Source organism: Epinephelus fuscoguttatus, linkage group LG12, assembly GCF_011397635.1.
Source record: "Epinephelus fuscoguttatus linkage group LG12, E.fuscoguttatus.final_Chr_v1".
NCBI classification, from domain to species: Eukaryota; Metazoa; Chordata; class Actinopteri; order Perciformes; family Serranidae; genus Epinephelus; species Epinephelus fuscoguttatus.
The window spans coordinates 15,742,177-15,759,829 of NC_064763.1; the positions used below are offsets into that span (position 1 = coordinate 15,742,177).

At 40.0% G+C, this 17,653-nt stretch overlaps 1 protein-coding gene across 1 annotated transcript in view; it reads left to right on the forward strand.

Moving 5' to 3' along the window:
- The first annotated feature begins 1,074 nt into the window (after nucleotides 1-1,074).
- mpzl1l (myelin protein zero-like 1 like) overlaps nucleotides 1,075-17,653 on the forward strand; it is a 28,864-nt gene continuing 12,285 nt past the window's right edge. Inside the window, exons 1-4 of the mRNA XM_049591275.1 lie at nucleotides 1,075-1,200; nucleotides 5,929-6,110; nucleotides 12,597-12,807; nucleotides 17,096-17,225. Coding sequence (XP_049447232.1) covers nucleotides 1,128-1,200; nucleotides 5,929-6,110; nucleotides 12,597-12,807; nucleotides 17,096-17,225 — 596 coding nt within the window. The 5' untranslated portion in view covers nucleotides 1,075-1,127. The remainder of the gene's footprint in view (nucleotides 1,201-5,928; nucleotides 6,111-12,596; nucleotides 12,808-17,095; nucleotides 17,226-17,653) is intronic.

A 17,653-nucleotide genomic window follows, 5' to 3' on the forward strand; every position in this document is an offset into this window, starting at 1 on the left:
CCTCATTGTAAAGTACTTGTGTTGCACTTTTATATTATATTATATTATTCATTCATTCATTCATCTTCTAACCGCTTCATCCTCTTGAGGGTCGCGGGGGGGCTGGAGCCTATCCCAGCTGACATCGGGCGAGAGGCAGGGTAGACCCTGGACAGGTCACCAGACTATCGCAGGGCTGACACATAGAGACAGACAACCATTCACGCTCACATTCACACCTACGGACAATTTAGAGTTACCAATTAACCTAGTCCCCAATCTGCATGTCTTTGGACTGTGGGAGGAAGCCAGAGTGCCCAGAGAGAACCCACGCTGACACGGGGAGAACATGCAAACTCCATACAGAGGGGATCGAACCGGCAACCCTCTTGCTGTGAGGCGAGAGTGCTAACCACCACATCACCGTGCCGCCTATATTATATTATATTATATTATATTATATTATATTATATTATATTATATTATATTATATTATTTTATTTTATTTTAATTTAATGCCTGGTTTGTAGTTTTGGGATTTGAAACATTTATGTTTTACTTTCTTTTATTCTGTTTTTGCCTCTGTACACACTATTTTTCATAGCTCTTTTTTTTTTTTTTTTAAATCATTGTAATCTCATCATTGTCCTATTCTCATGCACTTTGTGAAGCACTTTGTAACCTTGTTTAGATAAGTGCTACAAATAATTATTTTATTTTATTTTGTTCTATGTTTTTTAATTTTATTATACTTTCATTTTTATTTTATTATTTTCTGTTCCATTTCATTTTACTTAATTTTATTTTCATTTTTATTTTATTCTATTTATTTTATGTTATGTTATTCTATTCTATTCTATTCTATTCTATTCTATTCTATTTAATTTCGTTTTGCTTTATTTTATGTTCATTTTTATTTTAATTTTAATTTTAATTTTATTTTATTCTATTTAGTTTTATTTTATTTTATTATTATTATAGTGCAAGTGGCAGCTGCAATCCGTCATGGCACCTATCGACCTGTAGGGGGCAGCAGTCGCGCTCGGAGCTGTGCACCCGCTGCTTTAACTTCTCAGGAAGAAGAAACGACTCGGGCGATAGAGGGTGGGAAAAAAAAAAGCAGAGGAACCACTGCTGTTTACAACATAATGGAGCCAAAATGGTCAAATATCGTCTGCAAGCGTGTGTTATTGACTGGATTTACGCTATGTGTTGTATTAGGTGAGTATTGGAGTGTAAAATGGGTTAAATTTCAATTCGGAAATGTTTGATTTTGAGCTCAGTATTTAAGGTAGGATATCAGGTTAGCTAGCTAGCGATGTTGTCTTCATGTACGGGAGACACCTAGTCAACTACACCCATGTCCACGATTCACACTATTGCTAATAAATACACCTTTGTTCACCCCTCATGGCTGGAGACGAGATTTACCACCACCGTAAACATATATTTTGGGAATGTTAGCTACACCCATCGTTGTGAAGACATCAACGTAATATTACAGATAATTTATTAAGAAATGGTAAAATTGACTAAAATCTGAATAGGATTTGGTTCAGATTGGAGGCTGCCGCCCATAGCTGACGTTCTGTTAAAGGTAAAGCCGTGGAAGTAACGTTGAAAACGGAGGCTAACCAGTTTGTACACGGTTATATTTAGCTTAAATATGTGTTGCTGGATGTGTTTGATTAAAGCCGATTTCAAGAGCGACGTCTAGTAACACAGATAATGTTGAAAAGTGTGTGCTATCATGAAGGAGTATGGGGCGGTAAACAAAACCACGTTAAAGTGCCAGATTGTGAATAACGGTGTCGTTAGGTGTGGGTCTCTACGGTAACTACGTGTCGTCCCAAGGACAGTAGTTTACCAAGTTAACCAGCACAATATTAACCCATTTACAGTAATTTGCAGCATATTATACCATGAAGTTTGCCATTACCTAACAGTTAATATGTTTTATTAACACACAGTGCCAGCGCATCAGCTCTGTTGTTATCTTGACTAGTTTAGCGTCCACAAACCGAGATAACATTTCATTTCCTTGTTAGCTTCCCTCCTCCTGACCCAGAAGCAACCATCACACACGTTAACGTTGTATTGTATGTAATTCATGAAGCACGTAGCAACACAACTTTATGTATTTTGTTCATAGTTTGTCTTAAGATTTTACTTTAAATGTTGGGACAGAAAGCAAAACAATGGCTTTGGTCTTTTAACTACGTGTGACTGCTGCTACCAATTAGTTATTGCTAATGGCTGGCTGATCAAACAGCTCCAAACTCTCAGCTCAGACATTTATAATAGATTAGTTTTGCCCCTAATTATCACTCAGATACTGTAGATTTAGCTGTAGACTGAGGGATTTTCTGGTTGTGTAGAAATAAAACAAGGCACATTTTCTAGCCTTAGTCATCAAATAGTTTCTGTCTCAGGTTGCGCAAACAAAACCAGATTTACAAAAAGGAAAAATAGAACAAAGACACAAGACAAAATAAACTCAAACAGATCTAGTTATGAAAACACTTAAAGAGCTCTCTTATCTTAAGTTTTAACTCACTCTTCTCATGGTTTAGTCTTTGAATATCTGCATTTATGTACGAAAAACTCCCCCAATAACGAGACAATGTTTTTTTTTAACGCAGACACCAAATTTGACTGTCGTCACTGTCAAGGGTGACGACTCAGTCTCCCTGGATTGTAGCCAGCGTTGCATATCACTCCAGAAGGACTGCACTATTTCACAATAGAAAAACACACGTTCCACAGTTTCTAAAACAGGAATAATTTGATGCAGCAGACTAAGAAGTCAGTCAGTCAGTAGGTAATTTCCTATTTAATACTGGACAGCTTGAATGGTGAATATTGTAAACAACAACAACAGCACACCTTCCCAGAGGCATCACTGACACAATTTGAATTAGCCTAATGGATATCAACATCCTAAAGTTTGGGGAAGTGGCTTTGAATCTCAGACTAATAACAGCTGACTGGAGGAAATGCATCATCAGGCCTCCTTCCGTTTCATATTGTAAATTATCTCTAACTGATTGCTGAGTGGCTTCTGTCACACAATCGCACAGTATTTCCTGCTGGAGTCTGGAATCTGTGTCGCTGTGTATTAGATAGAATTTGATCCAGTAAAGTGCAGAAGACAGGAAGTGTCTATGCTCCTGTTTGATTTACATCAAGTGCATTTGATCCTCTTGTAGTGGGAGCAGTTGTGACAGTCATGTGTCTTAGTTTTTCAAAGATGTTTACACTTGTGACGTCAAACTTTCTCAGTCAGAGCTGTCCTGTACAAGTTATTAAGCTGTGCAGTCACTACTTCACATTTATTAACACAGTTCTGTAAGAGAATGTTGTTTTTCTGTCAATTGTACTTGCTATCTGTTGTAGACACAGATAAATATAATATTGATTTGTTTCAGATTGCACACGGCCTCTCAGGTGTCTTTTTGTATGCTTTGAGAATTTGGGTGCACAGATCAGGTATCCACACCCTTGAATTAATGATTTTGAATACAGTATTAACAGAAAAAGTTCAGCTGTCATATTTAAACAGTTTAAGGGATGCTTAAGATAACACAGTGTTGTGTTGGTTATCCGAATTATTCAAAATATATTTATCACCTCGTCTAGGTAGAACTAAAGCTGTCTTAAACTCAGCCAGCTAATTTAGACTGTCCATGATCTGACCTTCACTGTGTGTTTTGCGCTGCACTACACAGTGGTATGTATGCATAAAGCACACAGTGAGCTAGCAAAGCGTAAACAAGAACTAAAAGGCCGTGAACAATAAGAACATTTACAAGAGAAGGGATCAGGTCAAATGGAATAAATACAGTAAATTAAACATCATCAATATGTGGAAAATAATACAGTAACACAGCTGCTCAGCCACAACAACCTGTAGCCTCAGTCTTTACTGCCACAATAACATGAATGCTTTTATGTAAGGGAATTGATTAAGTAATGTGAGGGGAACTGACTCAAGGGCACATGTTAGTAATAGAAGTTTATTAATTATTAATACCTGGGACACTTGCTGGACACCACAAGATTGATTCATCTATTTATTATCTCCGCCAGGCATAAGCCTGGAGGGCATGGTGCATTTGGTCGTGTGTATCTGTTAGTCTGCAGCTGATCTTGCAAACTACAGGACCAATCAGTCTAATATTTAATGACTGTTTGCTGAAGGAACTCCTGTGGTTGCAGTGATTAACAATTTATGAAAACCTGTTTTATTGACTGTTTTATATCATCATTGACTGCTGACTGGCAAGTTTTCCAAAAATCGTCTCAGCTAACAACAACTGTAGAACAGTTTGGTCTCATTTGGAACCAGAACATCTGCAGATTAATTTGGTACCCATTATGTTACAATCCACTAAATTTAGGCACAATAGGAGATGAATAAGTCAGCTGTTTTGTCATCTTGGCAGCCATCTTGACTGTAAGGAAGCCGACAGGGAGAAAACCACCAAGTACAGCTGTGCTGCATTCTAGCTGTCATTGCGGTGACTTGGTTTTGTTCTGTCTGCCGCACACTGTCATACCACACGGGGAGCACTTAAGAAGTGGCACATTTTGCCTCCCCAATTTTGTTAATTTGATAATTTTTCCTTGTTATTTGTGCCTATACCCTACCCTACGTAAGTGTGTAGGCTATGTAGTTAAATGGTTTGGCCTGTTTGTTGTTGACTACTTTGTTGTGCTGTAGCCTACAGACAAAGTTAACACAGCTAAAAGTTGAGCTATGAATGGATCAAATGATCAAGTGGATCACGTGGATCAATATTTCTGGTGGTGTTTTAGTAATTAAAAATACATCCTGCTCAATCTCCTCTGTGTAACTTGTGCAGCTCCATTAAATAGACAGCGAGTGTATTTTTATTAGCTTCTGGGGTGCTTCTGAAACTCGCTGCAGTGTGTCTGCTGGAACAGAGTTGTCTAAAATGGCCGCCATCAGCTCGGGCCGCCATCAGCTCGGGCAGCCACCTGGCGGAGAGTGTACTTTTAAAGTTAATTTTTTGGATTAGTCAATTGAAAGTTTTGATAATCAATTAATCATTGAAGTCATTTTTTCATGCAAAATGGCCAAAAAAGCTTGAGCTTTCAGTGTGAGTATTTGCCTTTTGTCTTTAAATTAGTGTAAAGGGACTCAGGGTTCTCACAGTCACGGAAAGCCTGGGAAAGTCATGGAATTGCACAATCACTTTTTCCAGGCCCAGAAAAGTCAGAGCATTAGTAAAAAAATCATTGAAAGATTTGGGGAAAGTCATAGAATTATGTTATGTGGGATGAAATTGTTCCAGTAATCTTCTTTGGATAACCTTCCACGTAATGTAGTGTAACAGCACATTTATTTTTTGTAGCATTAATCTGCATCAATGTGTGACAACGTTTTGTACTTTGTCCCTGCATTCTGTCCCTTCATGTAGCCAGCACGCTGAAATTATGTTTAAATTAAGTTTGAACTCGTTATGTTTTTTTAAAAAAGGCTGGGCAAGTGGGGGAAGAATCTGTTGTTGTTTTTTTCATGGGTCCTTGAAATGATTTGAAATTTTCCCGATGAAAATGTGTGGGAACCCCACGGATCATACATAGAAATAGACGCAAGAATACTATGTAACAGGAATGGCATTTTTCTGCTGTTTACTCTGTTATCGTTATTATTTCCAGAGTTGTAAAATCCTGCCTGTGAGTTTTACAAACTGTGTTTTGATGTGAAGAAACCTTTAAAGTCTTTTATCTGTTTCTCAAAGTGGACTTCCTGGACTCTGTTTCATTGTCTCTCATGTACCTGAAACAACACGACACATCCCCTCTGATATGCAGAAGCTGTGTAACATATTCCCCACAGTGTTTCCCTCACCTCACTACACCATGATGCATTCAACAGTTTAATTCCAGGAAACTTATTTTCATCCCCTCTTGTATCAACAGTCACAAAACCTTCGTCGGCAATCGACATACACGCTGACCCTGAGGTGATGATGCAGAACGGCACCACGGGAACTCTTCGATGCACCTTCAAGTCCAGTGAAGTGGTTAGCAGCTCCACCTCGGTGACCTGGAGCTTCCAGTCGAGTCAGCCCGACAATCAGTTCTCCAAAGCGCCATACGTGGTGAGTCCTTGCTGGTCGCATCCGCCGTGGGGATGAGTTCCCACAGCTCCAGGATGTTTTCCTGCGATTGTTTTATCTGTAGAGACACATGACGAGCTGCTCGTCGTTAATACTCACTGTGATGGCACGGTTTCAATATGCAGCAGGCAGCTACACTTTTTTACACATTTTTCACTCAGTCTCAGTGCCAGTCGTTTATCTCTTCTGTATATTGTTTATTTTATTTGTGCGTTTGTGTTCCTGCTCCTTCTTCCCCCTCCTGTCATCATATCTCTGTGTAATCTCTGTTTGTTTTCTGTTTGCTTTCATTTCATTTATCTTGTATCTAAATCTTGCTCGAGCATCATTATTATATCTCATGGTGCGCTTTTAATATCCCTGTTTATTTCTTCTTTTTGTCTCACAAAGCTTTTTTGCAAGCACTGGGTTTTAAAGATGTGAGTGGCGAGATTTATTTCCACACAGTGTTTATACTGCAAGTAAATTGATTTGTTTCTGGCAAATGGTGTTGGTGATTACCACAGATGTGATTTTTCAAACAATTAAGATTTATTGTCAAGTGCTAAAACTGTCGTCCGCCGCTTCAGTGAACATGATTAATTGCTCATATGAATGTGAGCCTGTTAGTGCGAACTAATCTAAGACACTTAAGTGCCCAAAATTATGAGAGTACATGGACAATATTTGATTAGTGAATAACGGGAGATTCACCTTTAAAGAAGTGTTTAACTGCTGGAAAGAAAACTGGGGTGTGTATGCAGGAGAAAGACGCAGATACTTTTGAAATTTGAGATACATGAAGAGAGAAAAATGAGAAAGTAGCGTCTACTTTTGCTCAGGAGGTAGAAAACCTACAACTACTTGAATGCACTGCGCCGCACCGGACCAATAAATGCTCTTGTGGGGAGGAAACAATATGGTAGCTGGCTGGTGACAAACAATCTCAAATTACAGTTAATGGCTCAAATGTGGTTTCAGACATAATTGAGGCAGGTTTTTTATCATAGTCCATCAGATGGAGAAAAGCAAATATGCATCACTGGACCTTTATGAGTCATTTATACTTTCTGGACCTGCAATATTCCTACAACACACGATAACTTTAGTTTAGTCTTCTGATCAATGTGTTCATCTGATCTGACCTGCCAAAGAAGTTGTTGATAGGCTTAAACAGGAAGTTAGAATAGGTTTCTGAAAACATTTTAGGCGAGAAATGGTCAACGCAGTAATAGTTTCACCGTTTGATCTTGCTCTTTTCAGCCTCCGTTTTCACAATACAGGAAACAATATGGCGTCCGCAGCACATCCACAAATTCTCATATTGCAGCCAATCAGAGCACTAAAATAGGTTTCTGAAAATCTTTTAGGTGAGAAATAGGCAATACAGCAACAGAATATTGGCTTATATTTGATCAGCAATGCCTAGTTTTACCATTTGATTGGTGTTTGGTCTGTTTTTGCAAACTCCTAATCCACTTTTATACTCTGTAGCCCCATTTGCACAGGACTCATTTTATCTGAGGACCTCTTACAATTTAGAAATTAACCCCCATACCCCCTCCACCCCGTGTCCCCACACAGGATAAGCAAAGTCTGTATTTTATTCGAATTTACTGACTTTATCCTCTGGATATGATGCACACAGTCATTTGTAACTCAGCTCTACAAACACAGAAACACTACACCAGTGGTTCTCAAATGGTGTGCCATGATGCAGTCCAGGTGTGCCGTGGGATATTGTGATAACCACACATTATCATGTCAATATTCAACCAGGCCTATACAAAAAGTTATGAATGGATTTTTAATTGAGTGTAACAGTATTATGTGGCACCCATTTCCTAATAAAGAGGCAAACTCTAGCTAAACAGTGTAATTTAATTTAATTTAAAAAACCTTTGTGGGGAACCTATGTGTTGCTGTTTTTTGTGTGGGAATCATAAGTGTGTGACACATCAAAAGCCCTGATTGGCACCCAGTGTGAGGGATGATAACATTTAAAAGGAGAAAACTGTGAGTGGGACAATGGATCGCTTTATTGTACGGAGCAAATTACATCAGAGCACCAGTGAAGACGACAGTTTCAGTAGACAGTAGACAGTATCATGAAAGCTACCTGCTCCCTGTGCGCAGATATGAATACAGGTATGCCTAGAGATTTTGGCTTGCCCTTTGGTGCCCTTGAAACAAATAGTTTTAAAACCATTGCATTACACAGCACCGCCAGTAGCGATTTACAGTGTTAACCGTTTTTCATTTAATTGCCATTGCAGCATCCAGTACTCTCGTGTGGGAAAGAGGCTGAAACGACATACGAAGAAAACTTAAATCTGACACGAAATCGCCGAGATGCAGATTCGCACGGGACTAATGCTACCACATGACCTCTGTGGCATGTTCACACAGAATTAAGATCACAGATGGCCATCGCTTTTATTACAAATTATCAGAAGTCCCCAGGTGATACTAGTCCCAAGCAAAAAGAGCTTTGTGTCCGTGGTGGTGGGCATACAAAAATAAGACAGTACAATCTGCAGTTGGAGCAAAAGCCCTAGAGCCAGTGGAAATCCTTGGCGCATTTGAGCTGGGACATGAGCAGGGAGGTTTGGGCGCTGGTAAGATTGAGGAAAGTTTACCACAGGTCAGTTACACATACTACTCATGTTATGATACAGAGCTGGCTGAAGAATGTCCCTTCAACTGAGCTTCAGATCACATTTAATGGCGTTTTCATTGTGCCACGTTTGAAGCAACATGTCAACAGTATGTCGTGGAAAGCAACATCTGCTGTATGAAACGTAGAGAGTTTGTAAAGCGGATCATGTCCCTGCTCACAGTACCAACTCCTTTTTATTTACAGATCAGTCAGGCTGGGCGGGGGCCTTTTACCTGTCTACTGTGATCGCCTGCAAACATAATGACATAGCCGTAGGGTTTTGAAAATGCAGGGAAGTCATGCCAGAACACATACATGCACTGACAACTTGTAGTATCTCCATGCTAAGCCGGCTAAATTTGTAAATGCTGCCCAGACAGCAACATTTTCCCCCCAAAGAGTGTATAAATCTTAAAACATCACTTTGGTATTTCATTGTGTACGGGGATTTTGTCAGACGATTATAGAATGATTATTTTATCACAGCAGTGCAGCAGCTTGGGAATGAATGCTGGTTAACAGGAAGTATTTATGAGAACAATAATATTGTGAATTTGGCTGTATTTCAGCTGCTTTTCTGAGTCCCTGGAGAAGTCAGTTAAAGAGTTACTAAACCCCAGAGATTCAGCTGAAGTGCCTACTCCCTGGAAATTCAAAAATGTCTCAGGACACACCAGTGAGTCCTTTGCAGAGGAGTGGAGGGGGGTCGGATGGTGACAAAAGCTGCAGTCATACAAGTCACCTGTCACCAGATCGACCAGGAGTGAAATTCAGTTGCAAGTTTTTTTGTTTTGTTTTTCTCGGCTTTTTGCCTTTATTAAACAGGACAGGCTATTATACCCACACCTGCTGCGGCAAGGACAATGCCTTCGTACATAGGACGCCCACTGAGCTACTGGACACGCCGCAGTACCTGGGTTTTTTGAGCAGGGGTTGTCGGCAGCCATCTTAAGGCTAGTTCACATTACACAATTTTCACCCCGATTTTGCATCGCGGAGACTATCGTAGTCTTTTTTTCTATTCATACTGGCAACGTGTGTTTCTTGGACCCAGGGCCTGGGTCCAAACACAATGTGCTCCCCATGATCCTGTGGACGCCACCATTGTTGTTGTTGCTTGCCGGCTTGTCAGTGTTGCCAGGGCTATGGAAACAAGCCCAAAAGAAGCGAAGGATATATAGAGAAAGGTGCCGTTTAGAGAGCAAGCCCAAATAAGCAACTCCACTTTAGAAACAAGCCCAAAATACCCCAACCTGACTACCAATATTTGTGACTTTACCAAAAAAACAAGCCCAAAGTTGCGGCTAAGTGGACCTGGTAACCCTGCGGCTTGTCCTCCTCACATTTCTTCCGTCCTCTTGCGTGCTGACGTGGGAGGTATCCCGTTTCTCATTGGCTGATGCTCTTTGTCAGTTGTGTCACACTTCTCCAGTTTTCTAGCATGCCAGATATCCAGTCCCAGTCACAGATGAGGGGGAGACTTGCTTGTAGGCTTGTTCACACCGACCCAAGGTGGCTCTCAAGATCCTCTGCGACATCAAAACCGCGGTGAAAATCGTGTAATGTGAACTAGCCTTTAGCTACCACGCAAGTGAGATGCCACTGGCTCTTGTCATAGCACTCCATCAACGTTTTCCGGGAACTTGACTTGCCTATAAAAAACAGCCCTGTTTTATCCACCTTGCTCTCAAACTGGCGGCAGTGTCTGCAACACGTAGTTGAAGTTTCCCCACGTCCTCTAACGCAGTGGTTCTCAACTGGTGGGGCACGAGTCCATTTTGAATGGACCGCAAGTGACTCGTGAACGTGTCAAATTTGTAAAAAGCACACTTAATTTTGAAGTACAGTGAATGCACAGAGCTTTTATTTTGGTGTGTCATTTCCTGTGAATAAATAACAGACAGATATTTAACAGAGACAGCAAACTAGCTCGATAACATGGCCAAGTATGATGCTGAATATATTGAAATGTTTGGATCTTAAACTAATGACTAAGGAGAAATCTGGATGCTGTGGCTGCACCAGTTGGGAACCACTTGTTGAAATTGGAATTTTCCCTTTTGCTTCAGCTCATAAACTTTGTCGTTACCCGCCCAAATTTTCTTGCGAGTGACTGAATACGCATGTGCAACTCTTAACAGGGGTGAAAAGAAAGCACGGTGGCTCACTCCTTACTACTTTTATCATCAGCTCCACATACAAACATGTATTAAATTCTTTTTACTAGATTTACCAACCAGACGTGGCATTTCACCAGCCCCGGGCAATCAGGCGATCCTTTTTTAAGCTCTGCTTGTCAGAGTTGCTGTGACTCTGCTTTATCACTGACAGAGATCCATTCTTTGTTGTTTATGACAGCAGCGTTGGTTCATGTCAATGTGTTTTGAGTTTTAGAAATGAAGAAACTGTTCTACAAATGTTAAAGGGGAAGCAAGAAATAACACAACGTTCATGGATGTTCTCCATGTTGTGATCTGGTTATTAACAACAGGCTCGGATGATTTCAGTCTTGCTCATAAACAGCTGTGTGTTGTTGTCCCGTGCAGATGTAGGCTGTCTGACATCAGTGTCAGGGCAGTCCTTGTGTTGTGCGTGCTGGCTCACTGTCGCACTGTCAGAACTCTAAATGTCTGGTGTGAGAGAGGCCTATTTATACAGACCCTGCTTGTTTTGACTCTAAAGCCTGGTATACACTGTTTGATTTTGGGCTGTCCAGATGAAAGATGAGCAACGTGAAAGAAACGTGGCAATATCTTTGGCTCTAAAACTGTGGTCCTACATCGCACAGTAAGAGGTTCAAGGATGGCCCATGTCACGGTCTTGCAATCAAAAACAGCCTGGGATAAAATTCTGAGCGTTACCATCTCACTGTGTGGCTGCTGTTACAACCTACATCTACTAACCAACCAATAGAAATGCAGCATGCTTTAAAGACAAAGCATCAAAGGAAATAGTGGCAGAGTTGCAGCTGTAAGTTGAGCAGCTGTGCAGCTAGCAAATACACATGGACACATAATTTAGACAGTTAATCGCGCGCATCCCTAGTTCATATGTACATGTGAAGGGGGTCCGCATCCACAGCAGTTCTCTATGATGCACTGCCATGTTTCTGCAGTAGCACTGAACGAACAAAACACTGGCCCTAGAGAGGGCCTTTCTTATTTTTTCTACCTCCACTTTAGTTAGCAGCCCCTCCACAATGAGCAGCATCGATAAAACAGATTTTTTAAATGTGAACCTGCTTATTTAGTGTTTTCTTTCCAGTTAAAATCAACAGGTCTGTTTGTTTCAGAGTGAAAGAGACCTCTGAGGGTAACGCACCTCCCAGTAAAAACCTCCTGAACATCTGGATCTTAATGTATCAGGGGAAAAAAGTGAACGCATGTTAGCAGGTGCTGGGCTAACCGCTATCTTGGAAATGCCGAATAGCATCGGTCAGACACTGATTTGTAACTTGAAACTGCTTTATTAATTTTCTTTAAGAGTTTTTATCACCCAGTCTGAAACCTCTGCGGCTAATATGGCTCCCGGTAAAAACCTCCTGAACAAAAAAGACTGAAGGAATTCTAACAGGGAGAAGTTACAGCTGGTTGAAATCTGCAGCTCTGTTACAATCTTACTCACTGCTCCTTTGAGTAAATTAAGGTATCAGATTTGACTCTGTATCCTCAAATTTCCGACGTTAATGAACTGGCATTAGTACATCCTTATTTACTTCATATATATGACCAAAAAAAATCCTCACATTTAAGAAGCTGGAAATGATGAAAATGGTTGTTGATTAATGTTCTAATAATTGACGTACTTATTTTCCTTGCCCTTGTTTGTAGATTTTCTACTTCTCCAATGGGAAAGGATTCCCAGGACAAGATGAGTTCAAAGACAGGGTGCAGTTTATTGGAGACATAAACAAGAGGGACGTCTCGATACAGCTGAGTCCTGCTCAGTTCAGCGACAACGGGACCTTCTTCTGTGATGTGAAGAACCCGCCTGACGTGACGGGAACACCAGCACGAACGGAGCTCAGGGTCGTTCTGAAAGGTGAGTAACTTCTTCTTCAAATTGAAATCAGATTAATGCTAATTAAATTATACTTAATATAAAGGATTTGTTCTCTAAGATAATTTAGTTTCAGCTTGAGGCAGGAATACTCGGAGATTGTGATTACACAAGATGGGTTTTTTTTAATAATGTACCTGCCTGTTGTGGAATGAGCAGGATCGCGGCCTTGGCCTTTCACTTATCAGTTGTGTTCACCCACTCACTGACTCTGCATACACACACGCTGATTGGGTGGTGTGTGAAAACGCTGTCTTAGCCTGCACTCTGTCTCATTGTGCTAAATCTGTCATGTTTCCAGGCAAACAGGGGGATTTTTTTTCCTGTCAGTGATGCTTTTTACTCAGATGAGGTGCCATTTTGGAAACTGGTTTGGTTGCACCACCTAGGATTAATTAAAACCTTGATTAAGTCATGGTTTATCTTAAAATGCTGCTGCACCAAGCTTTAAATCTAGTTTTAAGCTGTATGGGATTGCCTTTTAAACCTTCTTTAAATCTCACTTTAGTCACCTTTAAACCCAGATTATCAGGTGTGTAAAAAACAGATGTTAACGTCAGACATTAAAAAAAACAGTGGATCCTCTGCGTTGGGACTTTTAACAATGTGATGATGAGCAATGCATACGCAGCATGAGTGTCTTTCCATGTAACTGGATGGTAAAATGAGTTGTTTACCTTGGTAAGCATGGTGTCGGAGGCGTCCTTGTAGAACCGGTTGCCTGTGTGCAACTCATCATCTAATCAGCACTTTGTGGCTGTTTCTTCTTGTTCCATTCCTGCCTGGAAAAATAAAATTGGGCCACTCCAGAAAAAGGGCAGTGCTGTAACAGTGCTTGTTGTGAGTGCTGAGGGTACACCGTATTTTTTGTTTTACTGGTATGGATCCAAGCGAAGGTGTTGACTGTTACTATACTGTCTACAACTGTTTTTAATTTTTGTTAAGTTAAAATACTGTAAATTGTAATACAAAGCCATAAATGATAATGTTAAGAGACACATTTCCTCCTCCTCTCCTCCTCTCGGTTCTCACTCATGATCTCGCTACTCCGTGAGTGTGTGTCTGTGTGTTTCCCCCGAGCCGTAAACACACGCTGTGCATAAAGCTATGAGCTGCATGGCAACAGCCAACAAGGCAAGATGAAAGCACAAAAAACACAATGAAAACACGTTAAAAATGCTTCTGTTGTACTTCAGTGCTACTCCTCCAACCAGTCTAAGTATCTTTCCTTTCATTATTTAGCACACGGCCAGATGTTGTAAAATAATCCTTAACTGGCATCATTTTTATAATTTCAGATATCCTCAGCAGATTCAAATTAATGTTTAGCGACAAAAAACTTCTGTTTTGTAATGAGAAATCATGTGCATATGCAAACTGCCTCGCACGCCAGTCCTTTTGTTGTGCTAACCTCAACATTTATTTATTATCTGACTTTGATTCTCTGCCTGCAAGTCCCTATGTCCAAGGATATTCATTTATTTTAAAAGGGTCGAGGCTATTTAGATGTTCATCATCATTTTTTTTCTTTTTAATATAAAGTGATAACCACTGTGTGTGAACAAATGAATAAATCAGACCTGTGCAGCACTGAATTTTAAATAAACTGGAGCTTTTGTGCTTTGATTACCTGCTGTGAAACAACATAGCCCTCATCCATTGCCTAATGCCTGTTATTTTGGTGAAAGTAATGCAAAAGTAGTGTTAAAGTAGCTTATTATTCCACACAGAGAATAATATTGTAAAGTAATAGTTTATTACTTTCAAATGAAGGTTACTAGTAATATGTAATACACTACATTTTGAAAGTAACTTGCCCATCACTGTTAGTCATAGGGGCTGGGTATTGGTCCTCGTTACCTGTAATTTATCACCCGATATAATCCTTGTCTCTCTTTCATGTCATGTGCTGAAGTGCTGATTGGATTTAAGCCCTTTTTAAATGTAGATGAATCTCAATTGGTTTATGTGAACGGCGAATATTCTGTTTCAAAGGAAACAGCTTTATTCACTTTTTTTTTTACCAGTTTAAATCACAGGGTTCATTGGTTTTGGGAAGGAAGAGACCTTTGTGGATAATTCGTCTCCCAATAAAAACCTCCTGAATGTCTGGATCTGAAGTTATCAGAGAAAAAAGAGAGAGCACACATTAGCAGGTGCCGGGCTAGCGACCTGTCTTTGATGTGTCCGAGAAACACTCATTTGTAATGTGAAGCTGCTTTATTCAGTGCTTTTACCAGTTTTAATAACCTGGTCTGTTTGTTTTGGAGATGAGGAGACCTCTGCGGATAATTTGGTTCCTGGTAAAAAGGAAGGAATTCCACTAGGGAGTAAACACAGGGCACTTGGGAGACGTTTGTGCAATCCTCAATACTAGACGCCACTAAATCTACTTTGCTCCTTTCAGCTGACACGGTTTCATTTCAAAATAAGTCTTTTGCCACCAGACAAAAATAATTTTACCCCCTCTGTGGTGGTTGATAGTCTTCTCTCTCTCTTTCCTCCCACAGCAGTGAGTCGATTTAAACTTCGAACTTCAGACACCTGTGTCGTAGTACAGTTATGCTGTCAGCTTATTACAAGTTAATCCACAGCTTCCTGCCAGTCAGAATAGAGCGTTTCCTGTGGTCACGGTAAAACTTGGATTACTCTTTAATTGTTTTGTGTTCCTGAAGCTCTCACAGCAGATTCCTGGAGCTTCATGGGAAACAGTGTATTGGCAGTGTGAGATCTGGTCCAACTCGACATGTAAAATCTGTCCCGACAGGTGTACTCTTGTTATTTGTTTTTCAGTTACATGAAGCCCACATGTGCATGTGATGGCTTGTTATCTTTTGGCTCACCAGTGGTGGCCCCGCCCTCCAGGTGGGACTTCTCTGTCTAGCATTTGTTGTCTAGGTAAGCAGTGCAGAGGAATTTTTATTTACCTCTCACAAAGAATGGCTGAAGTATTTTTCCTAAACACACAGATCTTTTGTTCACAGTGACACTCCCAGCTTTTAACCTGGCCATGTTTTATGTCTAATAGTAACACAGCTGCTAAGATCAGCTGAGAAAACCAACAACGTGCTGATGTGGGGCTTTCACGCAGTATCGAAATTATATAGACAATGAAAGAAAGGTGGACATGAAAATGTGTTTTGTAAGACATTTGTAAAACTGAGTCAAATTTAACCACACAAATTTATGAGACAACTTTTAATATAACCTTCCACATGAAAATAACTGCTTTAAAAGCCTTTTTTTGCTGTGAAAACATATTTCTCGTTAGAACAACTGTATTTATTCAGGTTTCTTGCCCTGAACTACCTTTTACAAGACTACATTTAAACACATCATCCTTCAGCTAATACAAAATGGAGCTTGAATGCATCATAATTCAACTCAACGCAACACCCGTCAGTTGTTGGTTCCGGCCACAGGCTGCTAACAGCTAATGTTAACCAGCTCTCCTCCTGCTGATTTTAACGCAGATTTGTTGTTTAAGGTGTAGCATTATCAGGATAACAATGGGGTGCATCCACTGACGCGACAAAAATGAGTTAACGGCCTTTTGTTCCCACGGCGTCCTGACTGTTCATCCCAAACACATGTTCGTCCCCTGGAAGCCCTTAGGTTCGAGCCGCTGGCCATCAAGAAGGCATGTCGGCAGATACTGATGTTCAGCGGATGAATTGGTGCATCGTTAGTATTTTAAATCTGTTGTATTTTTGTGCATAAATGTGTGTATATTTTTAAATCAAATCAGATTCTGTTGTCACATATATAATCACACACAGTACAACATATAATAAAATATTTAGATGTTTAGCTCCAGAACAAATCTGACAAATGGATTAACAGCAAAAAAGAATCTAACAAAAAAAAAAGGTAAATCTAGCTAGTATATAACAAGATATACATTAAATACAGTTTATAAAAATGGGACAGTTAAACGTTGAGGTAATATAACGATATACCAGTATGATATCTTTAAATCTTTAGCTGTTTTATAATAATATTTTGAGAGATTAGATCTAAAAATTTGTCAATTTTTATAGGCTCCAGTGTTATTTTTCTTGCATTTTTAGTTTCTGGCACCTGTCTTACTTTGGTAAGTTCACAATATAAGTCAAACATACAGATTGTGCTGGGGAAAAAAAGCATTTGGGGAAAGGACAGTTGAAACAAAGACAGAAAGTCAGGAGAGATTTAAATGTACGCAGACTCCAGAAATGCCAGCTTTCTACTTTAAAACTAACACAGAGTTGTCCCTGTTGTGTTTGTGCAGAATCTCTTCCTCAGAGCAACACCGCCATGATAGTTGGAGCAGTCTGTGGTGCTTTACTTTTGCTCGTCCTCATCGCTGTAGCTGCCTGCATTGTCATGAGGGTGCTTCACAACCGCCATGAATATGAAGGGTGAGTGTGCTGTCTTGTGTTATATATGTTACAGGCAGAAGGACTGTCAGGGATTGGTGACATTAACACCGCTGCAGTACGACGACACAACATAATTTACTTAAAGTAATTTGAAGTCCACGAGCATGTTGGTGTTACTTTGCTTTACCCCATCAAGTATTTATAAGCAGTATATAAACATTAAATTAATACTTTATAACACACTATAAGGTAGTTGTAAGAAGATAAAAGTGTTAATGTATTTGTCAGCAACTATGAATCCTCCTGTGGGCAACAATTAGTGGAGGCTGCTCCATGATCTTGTATCATAATACAGTAAAAGTGAAAATAATATTCTTCAAAGGAGAATTAAGGCCCCATCTAAGCGTATACAGATATTTTTAAAAACGGATATTTTCCTCCGTTCTTCAGAATATTCTGTCCACACA